The 14208-nt window shown below is 46.9% G+C and overlaps 1 protein-coding gene across 1 annotated transcript; it reads right to left on the bottom strand.

Annotated features, from left to right (window-relative positions):
- Positions 1-323: 323 nt before the first annotated feature.
- CHST2 (carbohydrate sulfotransferase 2) lies at positions 324-3559 on the bottom strand. The gene is made up of 2 exons (XM_006085780.3): positions 2800-3559; positions 324-2694 (listed from the first exon to the last, which is right to left on the bottom strand). The coding sequence occupies exon 2, from the start codon at positions 2507-2509 to the stop codon at positions 926-928; it is 1584 nt and encodes a 527-aa protein (XP_006085842.1). The 5' UTR covers positions 2510-2694; positions 2800-3559; the 3' UTR covers positions 324-925.
- Between the last annotated feature and the right edge of the window lie 10649 nt (positions 3560-14208).

Here is a 14208-nt window from a genome sequence, read left to right as displayed (position 1 = left end):
TTTTTCTGGACTAAACTCAGGACTGAAACATTATTCTCTGCTTCAGAATTCCCCAGTCTTAACTCATTAATTAACATCGAATGCTTTATTCTTTCTGCGCTCCTGGCTTGGTTTTGAATTTGAAGATGTTTCCCCATTCCTTGGCACCTGACAGACTACAATTTACATGTAAGAAAACAACTCCCAGGGAGCAAGAAGCTGCTCCCACCCATCTTAACTGTTCTCTAGGAAACAGACTGGAAATGGGAGTTCAGGAATGGGAAGCAGATTCTGTCTGAAGCTACAGATCAACACAGGTAAATCCAAAGTAATGGAGGCAAGTATAAAAATTAGTATTATTTATTTTCTTCTTTATTAATACTCACATATAACCTTTGCTTTTACAGAGAAGTCTACTTTAAATGAATGCCTCCTTGGTTTATTATTCCCAATGGGGCTTTCTGCTCCTGGGCCACTTCCCCTTTTTTTATTCCCTCACCCCACATCCAAATTACACTACTACATGTTCACAGATACCACAAAAACTTTGTAAACAAGATTTGGGTTACTGGATCTTGATTTAATCAGTATCCCACTTCAAAATGCAGGGCAGGTAGGAGAGAGGGTAAGACCTGGGGGAAAGGGAAAGGGAGAAAAGGCAGGGAGAGGACAGGAAGGCAGCTGGTCAGAACTTTCAAGTCTCGCCTTTTCTGAGATGTGTGTGTATTGTGACTGTTCTTGAAATGCAAGACTGGGAACACTGACAGCAAGTGTCTGTGTGGTTTTTTATATTATACATCTATAGTAGAATATGTGGGCTTCCTCGGCTTGGGTCTGGACTGTTTCTGTTTAAACACACCACAGTCCCCTGTGGGTGGGTTCTCTCCCACCTCAACAGTCTTCCTGTGGGTGTCTCCCACCTCCAGTCAGGCCTCCCAAGAAACCCTCAGAGCCGGGGCTTTTGGAGCAGGGTTTTGCTGAGGTCTTTGACTTCCTCGGGGCTATTCACCCTCTGATAGCCCAGCACAGCCATGGGCTGATAGCAAAATTCCTCCACTTGTTTTATCTGCTGAAAGGTGAGGGCAGTCCGCCATGCGTTGGCTGCCTGGGTGGCGTTACGGGCAGACACTACAAAAGGCTTGGAGGAGGAGCCCGAACCACTGGTCATGTTCAAGGCAAATTGCTCCATTTCAGGGCTCACCAGTAGTCCCACAAAGTCGTACACCCTCCGTAGGGTCTTGACGGGGTCTCCCACCAGGTCCTCGTACCGCACCACTAGGTAGTGGCCTTGTAGCCAGTCAGGGGGCTGCAGGGCTGTCTGCAGTGTCTTGGCCATGCTGTTGCAGATGACCTCCATAGCGCCAAGTGCATGGTAGTCTGCTGGGCCACCCACACCCTCCTTCTTGGCACCCAGCTTGTGGCCAGCAGCCTCCAGGAATGGCATGCGATGGGCTCTCGGGTCCCGGCTGCGTACCACCTGCAGGCTCTCACGGATGAGACCGTGGCGCGAGCGGATGCGTGAGCTGGCCACAGCACGAGGATCACGCACCAAGTGGATGACCTTGAGGTCCAAGGCCGGGTCGCGAAGTAGCGGCGCCAACACAGCCACATCGAAGACACGCACGCCCTTGATGACCAGCGTGTGGTACTTGCGGCACTCTTCTTCGAAGAGTGCCAAGCGTTGGGGTGGACACTTCTTGCACACACGATCGTCCACCAGCCCCACGACCTCTTTGCGATAGGCAGGGCAGAGCGGCGAAGAGCACACGACCTTATTGGTGGCAGCGCCAAAAATGCCCAGTGTGGTGAGGTTGCGCCCCCCGCTGCCAGCGGGGCTGTACAGCTGGAAGACTGAGAGGTCACAGCGATAGAGAGCGCTCAGCATGTCCCGCGCTGCCCCTTGCAGAGACACGGCGTCCCCCGGGTACAGTTTTTGCCACACGTGCCACACTGGCTCGTATAGGAAGAATACCTCGGGATTCTGGTTAAAGAGCTCCCCGAAGAAGGACGAGCCCGAGCGCCATGTGGTGAACACGTACACCAACTGCCGTTTGATCTCACCGCCCCTGGAGCTGCGAGTGCTATTGCCGGAAGGGGCCACGGCCCCCGCCTCCGCTGCCGGCGCAGCCCCTAGGACAGGGGCCGCGGGGGAGCGGTACGGGGTGCGGGGGTCCAAGCGGGTGTGTGCGCGACGCGACACAGCTGGAAGAGGCCTCGGGCGCCCCCAGCCGTCCCCAGCCACCCCTGCCGCAGCACCTAGCGGCCCGTCGGGACTGCACTGCTGTAGCGGCTCCTTGTGCCACTTGTAGTCCAGGAGGTTGAGCATGGTGAGCACAAGCAGCAGCGCATAGCCTGCGCACAGCACTAGCGCCTTCCTACGGAACACCTTCATTCCGAGGGGCGACGCAGGCCAGTGGCGGCCCGGGCGCCGGGACCTCAGTGGGAGCAAGGCGCGTGCTGCGGCAGGCGCGGCCGGGAGCAATCGGGGAGGCGCGCCGGGGGACAAGGCTCCCAGCGGGCTGCGGCTCATCACAGGCTCACTCGGGGTCCACGGAGTGGCGGAGGCAGCCCTGCAGCCCGAGCGGGGGACGCAGCGAGCCGGCTTCGTGCGCGAGAACTGGGGCCGCGGCTCCTAGGCGGGCGCGGCGGCAGCAGCGGCGGCTGGTCCTCGGCGCCCAGGACTGGCTCTCCCATGGCAGCGGCTCCCAGAAAGACCTGCGAGGGTAAGCGGAGTAAACTGGTGCGCCTCAATCCTACTCCCAGCTGCCGCCTCCGCCTAAGTACCACCCATCCTCCAGTCTGCCTGGCTCCCCAGCTCACCTGGAGCCGCGGGCGCGACCAGGAGCGGCCTGGGATCGCGGCTCGGAGGTCTGTCCTGCTGTTGTTATTCGTTCCTCGATTTCTCACGCGCTGTCTTACGCTGGGGGTCTCCGTGCCTCAGGGGGTGCCACGGCATTCGGAAGCCCAAGCCTTGGGCAGTTTCCGGGAAGCGGGCGCCCTGCGACTGGGGAAGGGAAACTTTCACCAGGCCAGGAGCTCTGCTCCGCGCTCCGCTGAGCCCAGGGCGCCCGGACAGCAGCTTCCTTCCGGGCTCCGATGCCCACTGAGGGAGGTTGAGGGGAGGAGGCTTAAACGAGACCCAGCTCCGGGCAAAGCGGCTCCGCCTCTCACGCTCTTGGCCTCCGCGCCCCGACTGTACCCATCTCTCTGGCGGCAGTGGATGGGGCGCACCGCGACCCTGCAGCAGCGGCGGCTTCTTCCATTACGTAGAGGATGCTCTGGCGGGCATAGTCGGCCCCCGCCGCTCCTCAGTTTCCGACTGGCCCGGAAGGATCCTATACACAGAGCTCTCGGCTAAAAAGCGCGGGCCGCAGCTTTCCCTTGCCCGCCCCGATCCTGGCACTAGCCGCTTCAGGCCCACGAGGTATCGGGGCAGAGGAAACCCGCACCGCTGCCGTCGCCGCCGCGCGAAAGGGAAGATGCAGCTATCAGATGCCCCTACTCGGAGCGCCTGCAACACGCCCCGGCCAGCCTCGGCGCGGCACCGGCCAGGCGGCGCCGGGTTGGTGCGCGCCGCCGTCTATCGCTGCGGCTCCTCCCCTTCGCTGCGCTGCCCTCCGCCGCGGGTCCTGCGCCCGCCCCCTCTCAGCGCCGCCGCACCGCTCTGAGGTCTGGAGATGTGGGCCAGGATTTACTGCGGGGCTGCTCTGGTGGCCATCACCCGGGGGAGGCCTCAACCACGCGTGCGCAGAGCTCCGGCCGCGGACGCGAGGTTCGCAGCGCTGGGGCGCCCGGGCTCTGGGTAATTTGGATTCTGCGTGCAGCTGCCGGGCTCATCTGCACATTTTTGCTTTCTGGTAAAGTAGAAATCCCCCAGCGACCGCCCACTCTGCTCTTCTTTAGGGGTCGGAACCGCCCGACCCCTCCGGAAACCCAGGACGCACCCGCGCGGAAATGCTAGGCCGCAGAGCGCCGCCCTCAGGCTTTCTACTCGCGGCTCTCGGGTTCTGCTGGCCTGAGGTTTCTCCCTCACCGAGGAAGTAATAAATCTTTTTGACCCCGGGATCAAAGAACACGTCTTCCAGGGACTGTACAGGCGGTGTCTTCTCCAGGCTTTCCTCCACCAATGGATAGGGACTCCGGATTTATATACTCCAGCAGATGCTCTCCCCATCTCAGCTTGGAATGCTGAGACCACTGTGACTGACGCCCTCGGGAATGGGGGTGCGGGGAGGTGTTTTAATTTACAGTAAAATACTTGTCTTGCTTCTTGGTCTCAAAGATGAGATCAAACGATTTGGCCCTAAAGGAAACACCGTTTTTTGAACTAGATCATTTTTTAGTTACTTTAATATTTTCTTTAAAGATAATGAGAAAATCCTTCTCTCTCTCTCTCTCTCTCTCTCTCTCTCTCTCTCTTTCTCTCTCTCAGACCAAGCCATACCTCAATTTCATCTGTAAAACGGGACAATTGCAATAGCCTTTAGTAACTGAAGGTGATGGGGTGTTCAATGCCCAGTTTATTAGACCCCAGTTGAGGCCTTGGCAGAATCGTGAGGAATCCAGAAGCTTGTGGGCCAGTAAATGCTGGAGATCTGGAGGCATTTTGTTTGCCTCCTGTCCTAAGGAGTTTTTAGAAGTTTGAAAAAGTTAACGCAAATTTATTTTTGTATATTTTGGACAGCCTCTTTCAATCAGAGGATAAAATGTTGCTGTTTGCAACATTATTCTTCAGTTAGTCTTATAGAATCTTCTAAGTGCAAGGACTTAATTCATATGGGTGTTCAGGGTAGAAAAACGTTCAAAGAACTTGACTTAACCCATTTTCCAGAAAAAATCATAATGCCACCAGCAGAGTTCATATAATTTCCCCCCTGTGGTCCTGATAAAGTGAAAGGATGAGGCTTCCTATGACAGACTTTATGCAGATAGAGAGAGTCTAGTAGAGCTGGAATTTTATATGCAGCTTTCTCAAGTAGCCCAGCATTCCCCCTGGGATCCCGTCAGGACAGGCATATGTTTTTAATCCCTATTTACAGATGAAGATGGTGGAGTTTAATTGAATGATTTCCATCTTTTCATTTCTGGACCCACCTGCCTCCCTTCACAGTACTGTCTCCAAAGTCCCTATCCTGTCTTCCCTTTACCCTTTCCCCACAAAAACTAAAGTTGTGTTGGTGCATTAAAAGACAGATCCCGCCCTAGCTGGACTGGCTCAGTGGATAAAGCATCGGCCTGCCTACCAAAGGTTCCCGGATTTGATTCTGGTTGAGGGCATGTATCTTGGTTGCAGGCTCTCCCCAACCCAGGCCCTGGTCAGGGCCATGCAGGAGGCAACCAATCCATGTGTTTCTCTCAGATCGATGTTTCTCTCTGTCTTTCCCTCTCTCTCCTACTCTCCCTAAAAACCAATGGAAAAATATCCTTGGGTGAGGATTAAAAAAAAAAAAAAAGGACTGATGAAAGAGAGGGAGTTGAGGAGGAAAGAGCACCTCAATCTTAGTATTCAGCATGATTCCAAGCAAAATTACTTCTAATACTTCTAAGTTAGTCTCCAGCTTTGTGATTGCTTGAAAAGCACACGAATTGCATTGTTTGATGTAAGGACCCTTTTAAAACAATTGTTTGCATAGAAGCAATTTTGTAATACTTTATTACAGTTGGAAAAATAGTAAATCCATTTGCCAGACACCCTACAATGAGTGCTCAGCTGACATCAATTTATAGGTTCCCGAATCTTCACCCTCTCCTTACTAGCAAACTTTTCACCATTTTTGTTCAGAAATTGCTTTCTTTTTAATCCACTTATCCTTGTAGCATGGTGATGACCTAGACATATATTAAGTCCCATAGTAATTTCATGGCAGAGAAGCGTCGTGCCACAGGGCTGTCTTTAATTCAGCTCTGTTTCAGGATGCCTCTTCACTCTTCTCTGGTGTCTGGAAACTACTGTTGGAAAAATTATGTGGCTTTTTCCTAACTCCCAACAAATAGGGAGCTAATATTGGGGGTGCTATAGGCCCAGCATCCAGCCTGTGGAATACAGCAGAGAGATCTTTCAAGACCTTCATAGTCTGAATTGGGAGAATATGTAAGACTGAGCCCAGCCAGCATGGCTCGTGATTGAATGTTGACCTATGAACCAGGAGGTCACGGTTGATTCCCAGTCAGGGCATATTCCCCGGGTTGTGGGCTCGATCCCCAATGTGGGGCGCGCAGGAGGCAGCCAATCAATGATTCTCTCTCATCATTGATGTTTCTATCTCCCTCTTCCTTCCTCTCAATAAAAATATATATTTTTAAAAAGATATAAGTCTGAGTTGACTGGACAGTTCCCATCAAGGCTTGTCTGTGTTGCTGGGGACCTGCAAGATTCACCTTTGGGGAGTATCCGCCCCTGGGCACCAAGATAGATTCAGTCACTCATATTTTCAGCAAATAATGCATTTTCAATGGAAACTGAATACACCAAATTGGATTCATCATAATTCTTGATTTAAAACATGCTGTCATCATTAGGTCTGTGGTGGACCTTTTACATTTTACATGATTTGAAATAATATATTGAATACATCAATCCATCATAGAACACAAAAACTCCAGATGTAACTACTATACTTAATTTTGTTCAAAAATTTAAATGAAATGGTCAAGTTCCAAGGGTAGGGGAGGACTTTCCTTACCTATCCAAAAAAAAAAAAAAGAAAAGAAAAGAAATAGCCTGAATAGTCTTACAATTATTAAGAAAATGGAGCAGTCATGTAAAGTCTTCCCATAAGAAAAACAACAGGCCCAAAGGGCTTTATTGAGAGTTCTGCCAGCCTCAAGGGCTAGATAATTTCTATCTTATACAAACTCTTCTAGAGAATGGAAAACAAGGAATGCTTCCCCAACTCAGAATAACTAGATAGAAAATAACCAGAGGGGGATTTCAGAGTAGGAAATAGGTCCTTTCCACTGATTAATATATACATAAAACTCTTAAATAAAATTTCAACAAAACAAATCTAATTGAGTGTGGGAATAAAGACTATACTACAACTAAGTTGAGTTTATTCTAGGAATAAAGTATCTTAATACTAATAAATATTTATTGAGCACCTACAAGGTGCCAGCTGCTGATCTAACTCTTCAGGATGCAGAAGTGAAACAGACAAGCCTGGTCTCTACTCTCATGGAATCTACACTCTAATGCAAGAGACATTCAGTAAACACACACATTTAAACAGATAAGATTATTTTAGAGAACAGTAAGCGCTATGGAGGAAATACTATATATCAATTTGCAGAGAGTGACTGGAAGCATCTATAAATTGGGGAGGTGACTCTTGCATAGAATAAGGAGGCAACCTGGTGAAAACAGGGAGGAGTATGCCATGCAGATGATACAGCAAGTGCAGAAGCCCTGAGCTGGGCGGTAAGGTTGCCATATTTAAAGAATAGCAAGAGGGTAAGTTGGGTTGAGCCCAGGGAGAGAGATGACTATGACCACCTAACTGAGATGTGTCCTGGTTTGTAATACCTGTTAGACTTTAAAAAGCAATTTGTTAATGTGCAGAAAAAGGATATTATGGGAGAAGTGTGCTCTCAGGAAGTGGGCTTATTTCAAGAACTTAAGTAGCTAATTATCAAATGTGTCACCCTGGTGTTATCATTTTGAGCCCCACTTTCCTCCCCAGACTCACCTAAACATGCTCCACCTTTCAGCATCTTCACCTCTTTTTAGAGCTAGCTCAGCTGTTTACTTCCTGGGTCCCCCCCCCAAGCCTTGAAGGTTGGCATGCTTCTTTCTGAAGTTTTTCTTCTAGAAATTAGTAGATGTCTAGAGCTATACAACCAGGAGATGTTCCCCACCATGACTGGAGACACCACTTTCTCTAATCCACCAGCCATTTCTTTGCTGCCTGTAACAGGCATTTCTGGGATTCTGCTTGCCCCCCATACATTCTCCACTGTGTCTGAACCACCCTACCCTATTATATGTGGCTTTGGTGAGACCTTTGGCAGAGATACCCTCCCTTCCCCTCCTCACAGGGGTCATGTATGCGATCCAGGCTAGCAAATTAGATGTTTTCTCCATGAAAGTTCCATCCATTCCTTCCTTCATTCAATCTATGTATTGAGCTCCTACTGTGTGCCAGGCAATGTGAATCTTCATAAGAAAGACCAAAAGATGGAAAACAGTTGCTGCCCTCTCATTCCAACAGTGGAACCCTAGAGAAATGTCCCATTCTTTTTTCAGAAGGGACCCTGTCCCTTGTAAACCTATTATGTGCTTTTTCTTTAGATTCTGTGAGCTGCTCCAAATGCATCCATAAACTTCTCCCTTCTCCTCATTAAGTTCATCAGAGCCAGTTTCTATTACTTACAACCAAAAATTCCTAGTTGACATAGTGGCTTACTGCCTAAGCATAGATTTGGTTTCATCCATGCTTTGTCTTTGTACCTTATTCTCCATCCGCCTACATCATAAAGTAAAACAGTGCTTTCACTTTTGAGTTCCCACCTTTAAATTCTAGTATCTAACCAGCTGGCGACCGTAAGGAACTTCAGCCTGGTCCCCAGATCAGCATCAGTGACCTCACCACTCACACCTTGGCCTGGCCCACCAACAATGGCTGGGCTGCTCACATTTGTTTTTATTTTTGGCTTTTTTTTCCTACTTTTCTAAGAGTTCTTTTTTTTTCTTTTTGTTGACACTTTTAACCCCTGACCCCATTAGCCACACAGCCAGGACTGATCTCACACTAATTAGTATTCTCTTTTAGTCAGATTTATTTCCACATCTAATTAGAGACCACATCTAATCATTAATATCTCCTAACTTCTGGTCCCAAGGACCTGATGGGCTCTTTTATTATCTTATATAATAAGTGAGAAACATGCAAATTAACTGTCCCTCTGCTATGCTCAAGCCACGCCCACCAGCCAATTCGAGTGACTATGCAAATTATCCGACAAAGATGGCAGTTAATTTGCATACGCAGGTGTCAAGCCCCCCAGGAGGTGACAGCAGCCACAGCCGTGGACTCCCAGGACTTCCGCCGGCCCCGGGAGGCGAGGCCATAGACACACACGCAGGATCCCGGGACTTTCGCTGGTCGGGGAGGTGCGGCCGCCCAAGCCTAACCGTGCTGCAGGCTCCCAGGACTTTGCCGGTGGAGAGCGGGAGGTTTGGAAGACTTGGCAGAGCAGGAGACTGCTGGACATAGAGCAGAGCAAGAGAGAGAGGGTGGCTTGGAGGGCGCGGCTCCCTCTCTCACCCCAGCTTCCTCATCACAGCTGTGGAAACTGAGAGCAGGGAGGAGGAAGTCCCACCCCCACAGAATCAGCCAGAATCAGCCATTGGTCAGACAGCTCTCAGCAGCCTGATAGACAGGACTCTCATTCACCTGCATCAGACCGCAACAGTAGAGAGGTGGGACTATGTCTAAAGAACAACTGTTGATACAACATAGCTCTGCAGCTGAAAGATGCCAGCGTTATCGACAGAAAGTGTCTGCAGAGCAGCGTGCATCTGATCTTGAAAGAAGGCGGCGCCTGCGACAGAATGTATCTGACCACCAGCTACTGGAAAAACACCACTCTGATGCCGAACAACACCGGCGTTATCAACAGAAAATGTCTAAAGGCCAGCGTGTCTTTGAAGTTGAAAGAAGGCAGTGGCGATGACAGAATATGTCGAAAGAATATAACTATCAACAAGTACTACCAATACCTGTAGGAACTGCCTTCTCAGCAAAAATGGAGTACATGAGGATACAATCCTCGAACATAGTTGTGGTGGAATGACTGTTCAATGTGAATTTTGCCTATCACTAAATTTCTCAGATGAAAAACCATCCGATGGGAAATTTACTCGATGTTGTAGCAAAGGGAAAGTCGGTCCAAATGATATACATTTTCCAGATTACCCGGCGTATTTAAAAAAATCAATGACAAACGAAGATTCTGACAGTAAAAATTTCATGGAAAATATTCATTCCATAAATAGTTCTTTTGCTTTTGCTTCCATGGGTGCAAATATTGCATCACCATCAGGATATGGGCCATACTGTTTTAGAAGACACGGACAAGTTTATCACCGTACTGGAACTTTACATCCTTCGAATGCTGTTTCTTAGAAGTTTGCTCAACGCTATATTTTGGATACAGCCGAAGCTACAAGTAAAAGATTAGCAATGCCAGAAAACCAGGGTTGCTCAGAAAGATTCATGATCAACATCAACAACCTCATGCATGAAATAAATGAATTAACAAAATCATATAAGATGCTACATGAGGTAGAAAAGGAAGCCCAATCTGAAGCAGCAGCAAAAGGTATTGCTCCCACAGAGGTAACAATGGCGATTAAATACGATCGTAACAATGACCCAGGTAGATATAATTCTCCCCGTGTAACCGAGGTTGCCGTCGTATTCAGAAACGAAGATGGAGAACCTCCTTTTGAAAGGGACTTGCTCATTCATTGTAAACCAGATCCCAATAATCCAAATGCCACTAAAATGAAACAAATCAATATCCTGTTTCCTACACTAGATGTGATGACATATCCTATTCTTTTTCCACATGGTGAAAAAGGCTGGGGAACAGATATTGCATTAAGACTCAGAGACGACAGTGTAATCGACAATAATACTAGACAAAATGTAAGGACATGAATCACACAAATGCAGTATTATGGATTTCATCTCTCTGTGCGGGACATGTTCAATCCTATTTTAAAATCTTTTCTTTTTGTGCTTGTTTTTTTTTAATATATTTTATTGATTTTTTACAGAGAGGAAGGGAGAGAGATAGATAGTTAGAAACACCGATGAGAGAGAAACATCGATCAGCTGCTTCTTGCACATCTCCTACTGGGGATGTGCCCGCAACCCAGGTACATGCCCTTGACCGGAATCGAACCTGGGACCTTTCAGTCCGCAGGCCGACGCTCTATCCACTGAGCCAAACCGGTTTCGGCTTCAATCCTATTTTAAATGCAGGAAAATTAACAGTTTATCATGGATTCGTATTCAAAAATGGAGGCCAATTGGATAAATTTCATCAAAGCAAACCAATCTAAGTTGAGAGTTGAAAAATATAGTGGTTTGATGGATTATCTCAAATCTAGACCTGAAAAGGACAATGTACCGATTGGTAAGATGATAATACTTCCATCATCTTTTGAGGATAGTCCCAGAAATATGCAGCAGCGATATCAGGATGCTATGGCAATTGTAACGAAGTATGGCAAGCCCGATTTATTCATAACCATGACATGCAATCCCAAATGGGCAGATATTGCGAACAATTTACAATGCTGGCAAAGAGTTGAAAACAGACCTGACTTGGTGGCCAGAGTTTTTAATATGAAGCTGAATGCTCTTTTAAATGATATCTGTAAATTCCATTTATTTGGCAAAGTAATAGCTAAAATTCATGTCATTGAATTTCAGAAATGCAGACTGCCTCATGCTCACATATTATTGATATTAGATAGTGAGTCCAAATTGCGTTCAGAAGATGACATTGACCATATAGTTAAGGCAGAAATTCCAGATGAGGACCAGTGTCCTCGACTTTTTCAAATTGTAAAATCAAATATGGTACATGGACCATGTGGAATACAAAATCCAAACAGTCCATGTATGGGAAATGGAAAATGTTCCAAGGGATATCCAAAAGAATTTCAAAATGTGACCATTGGAAATATTGATGGATATCTCAAATACAAACAAAGATCTGGTAGCATCACGTCTATCCTATATAATAAAAGGGTAATATGCAAATTGACCCTAACAGCAGAACGACAGAGAATGACTGGTCACTAGGACACACACTGACCACCAGGGGGCAGACGCTCAATGCAGGAGATGCCCCCTGGTGGTCAGTGCGCTCCCACAGGGGGAGCTCTGCTCAGCCACAAGCCAGGCTGACAGCTGCCAGTACAGCGGTGGTGGTGGGAGCCTCTCCCGCCTCCTCAGCAGCGCTAAGGATGTCCGACTGAAGCTTAGGCCTGCTCCCCACTGGCAAGTGGACATCCCCCGAGTGCTCCCGGGCTGCCAGAGGGATGTCTGACTGCCAGCTTAGGCCCGATCCCCCCGGGGAGCGGACCTAAGCCAGCAGGTGGACATCCCCCAAGGGGTCCCAGACTGCGAGAGGTCACAGACCGGGCTGAGGGACTCCCGCCTCCCGAGTGCACAAATGTGCACCGGGCCTCTAGTTGGAAATAAAGTTGTCAATAACACTTGGATTGTCCCTTATAACCCGTATTTGTGCCTCAAATATAGCTGTCATATAAATGTTGAAGTCTGTGCATCAATTAAAAGTGTCAAATATCTATTTAAATATATTTATAAAGGGCATGATTGTGCAAATATTCAAATTTCTGAAAAAAGTATTATCAATCATGATGAAGTACAGGACTTCATTGACTCCAGGTATGTGAGCGCTCCTGAGGCTGTTTGGAGACTTTTTGCAATGCGAATGCATGACCAATCTCATGCAATTACAAGATTAGCTATTCATTTGCCAAATGATCAGAATTTGTATTTTCATGCCGATGATTTTGCTGAAGTTTTAGTTAGGGCTAAAAGGCATAACTCAACTTTGATGGCTTGGTTCTTATTGAATAGAGAAGATTCTCATGAATGTAATTATTATTATTGGGAGATTCCACAGCATTATGTATTTAATAATTCTTTGTGGACAAAACGCCGAAAGGGTGGGAATAAAGTATTAGGTAGACTGTTCACTGTGAGCTTTAGAGAACCAGAACAATATTACCTTAGACTTTTGCTTCTGCATGTAAAAGGTGCAGTAAGTTTTGAGGATCTGCGAACTGTAGGAGGTGTAATTTATGATACATTTCATGAAGTTGCTAAACACTGAGGATTATTACTTGATGACACTATCTGCAAAGATACGATTGACAATGCAATCATCCTTAATATGACCAAACAACTACAGCAACTTTTTGCATACATATGTGTGTTTGGATGTCCTGCTGCTGCAGACAAATTATGGGATGAGAATAAATCTCATTTTATTGAAGATTTCTGTTGGAAATTACACTGAAGAGAAGGTGCCTGTGTAAACTGTGAAAAGCATGCCCTTAATGAAATTCAGGAGGTATTCACATTGCATGGAATGAAATGTTCACATTTCAAACTTCCGGACTATCCTTTATTAATTAATGCAAATACATGTGATGAATCGTATGAGCAACAACAGGCAGAGGTTTTGATAAATTCTTTGAATGATGAACAGTTGGCAGCCTTTCAGACTATAACTTCAGCCATCGAAGATCAAACTGTACACCCCAAATGCTTTTTCTTGGATGGTCCAGGTGGTAGTGGAAAAGTATATCTGTATAAAGTTTTCATACATTATATTAGAGGTCGTGGTGGTACTGTTTTACCCACAGCATCTACAGGATTTGCTGCAAATTTACTTCTCGGTGGAAGGACCTTTCATTCCCAATATAAATTACCAATTCCATTAAATGAAACTTCAATTTCTAGACTCGATATAAAGAGTGAAGTTGCTAAAACTATTAAAAAGGCCCAACTTCTCATTATTGATGAATGCACCATGGCATCCAGTCGTGCTATAAACACCATAGACAGATTACTAAGAGAAATTATGAATTTGAATGTTGCATTTGGTGGGAAAGTTCTCCATCTTGGAGGGGATTTTCCACAATGTCTCAGTATTGTACAGCATCCTATGCGATCGGCCATAGTACAAACGAGTTTAAAATACTGTAATGTTTGGGGATGTTTCAGAAAGTTGTCTCTTAAAACAAATATGAGATCAGAGGATTCTGCTTATAGTGAATGGTTAGTAAAACTTGGATATGGCAAACTTGATAGCAGTTTTCACTTAGGAATGGATATAATTGAAATCCCCCATAAAATGATTTGTAATGGATCTATTATTGAAGCTACCTTGGAAATAGTGTATCTACAGATAATATTAAAAACATATCTAGGAGAAACCAAGATGGCAGCATAGGTAAACACCTGAAATTGCTGCCTCGCACAACCACTTCAAAAATACAACTAAAAGACAAAACGGACATCATCCAGAACCACAGCAAGGCTGGCTGAGTAGAAATTCTACAACTAGAAAGAAAGAGAAAAGCACACTGAGACTCAGAGGAGGTGCGGAAGTAAAGTGCAGAGGTAAAGAGGCGTGCACAGAAAGAGCTGGCAACTGAGGATGTGGTTGTCTTTTTCAATC

The sequence above is a fragment of the Myotis lucifugus genome, unplaced genomic scaffold (genome assembly GCF_000147115.1).
Source record: "Myotis lucifugus unplaced genomic scaffold, Myoluc2.0 scaffold_21, whole genome shotgun sequence".
NCBI classification, from domain to species: domain Eukaryota; kingdom Metazoa; phylum Chordata; class Mammalia; order Chiroptera; family Vespertilionidae; genus Myotis; species Myotis lucifugus.
The sequence above is the reverse complement of the archived record's forward strand: the minus strand, read 5'-3'. Positions and strand labels throughout refer to the sequence as shown.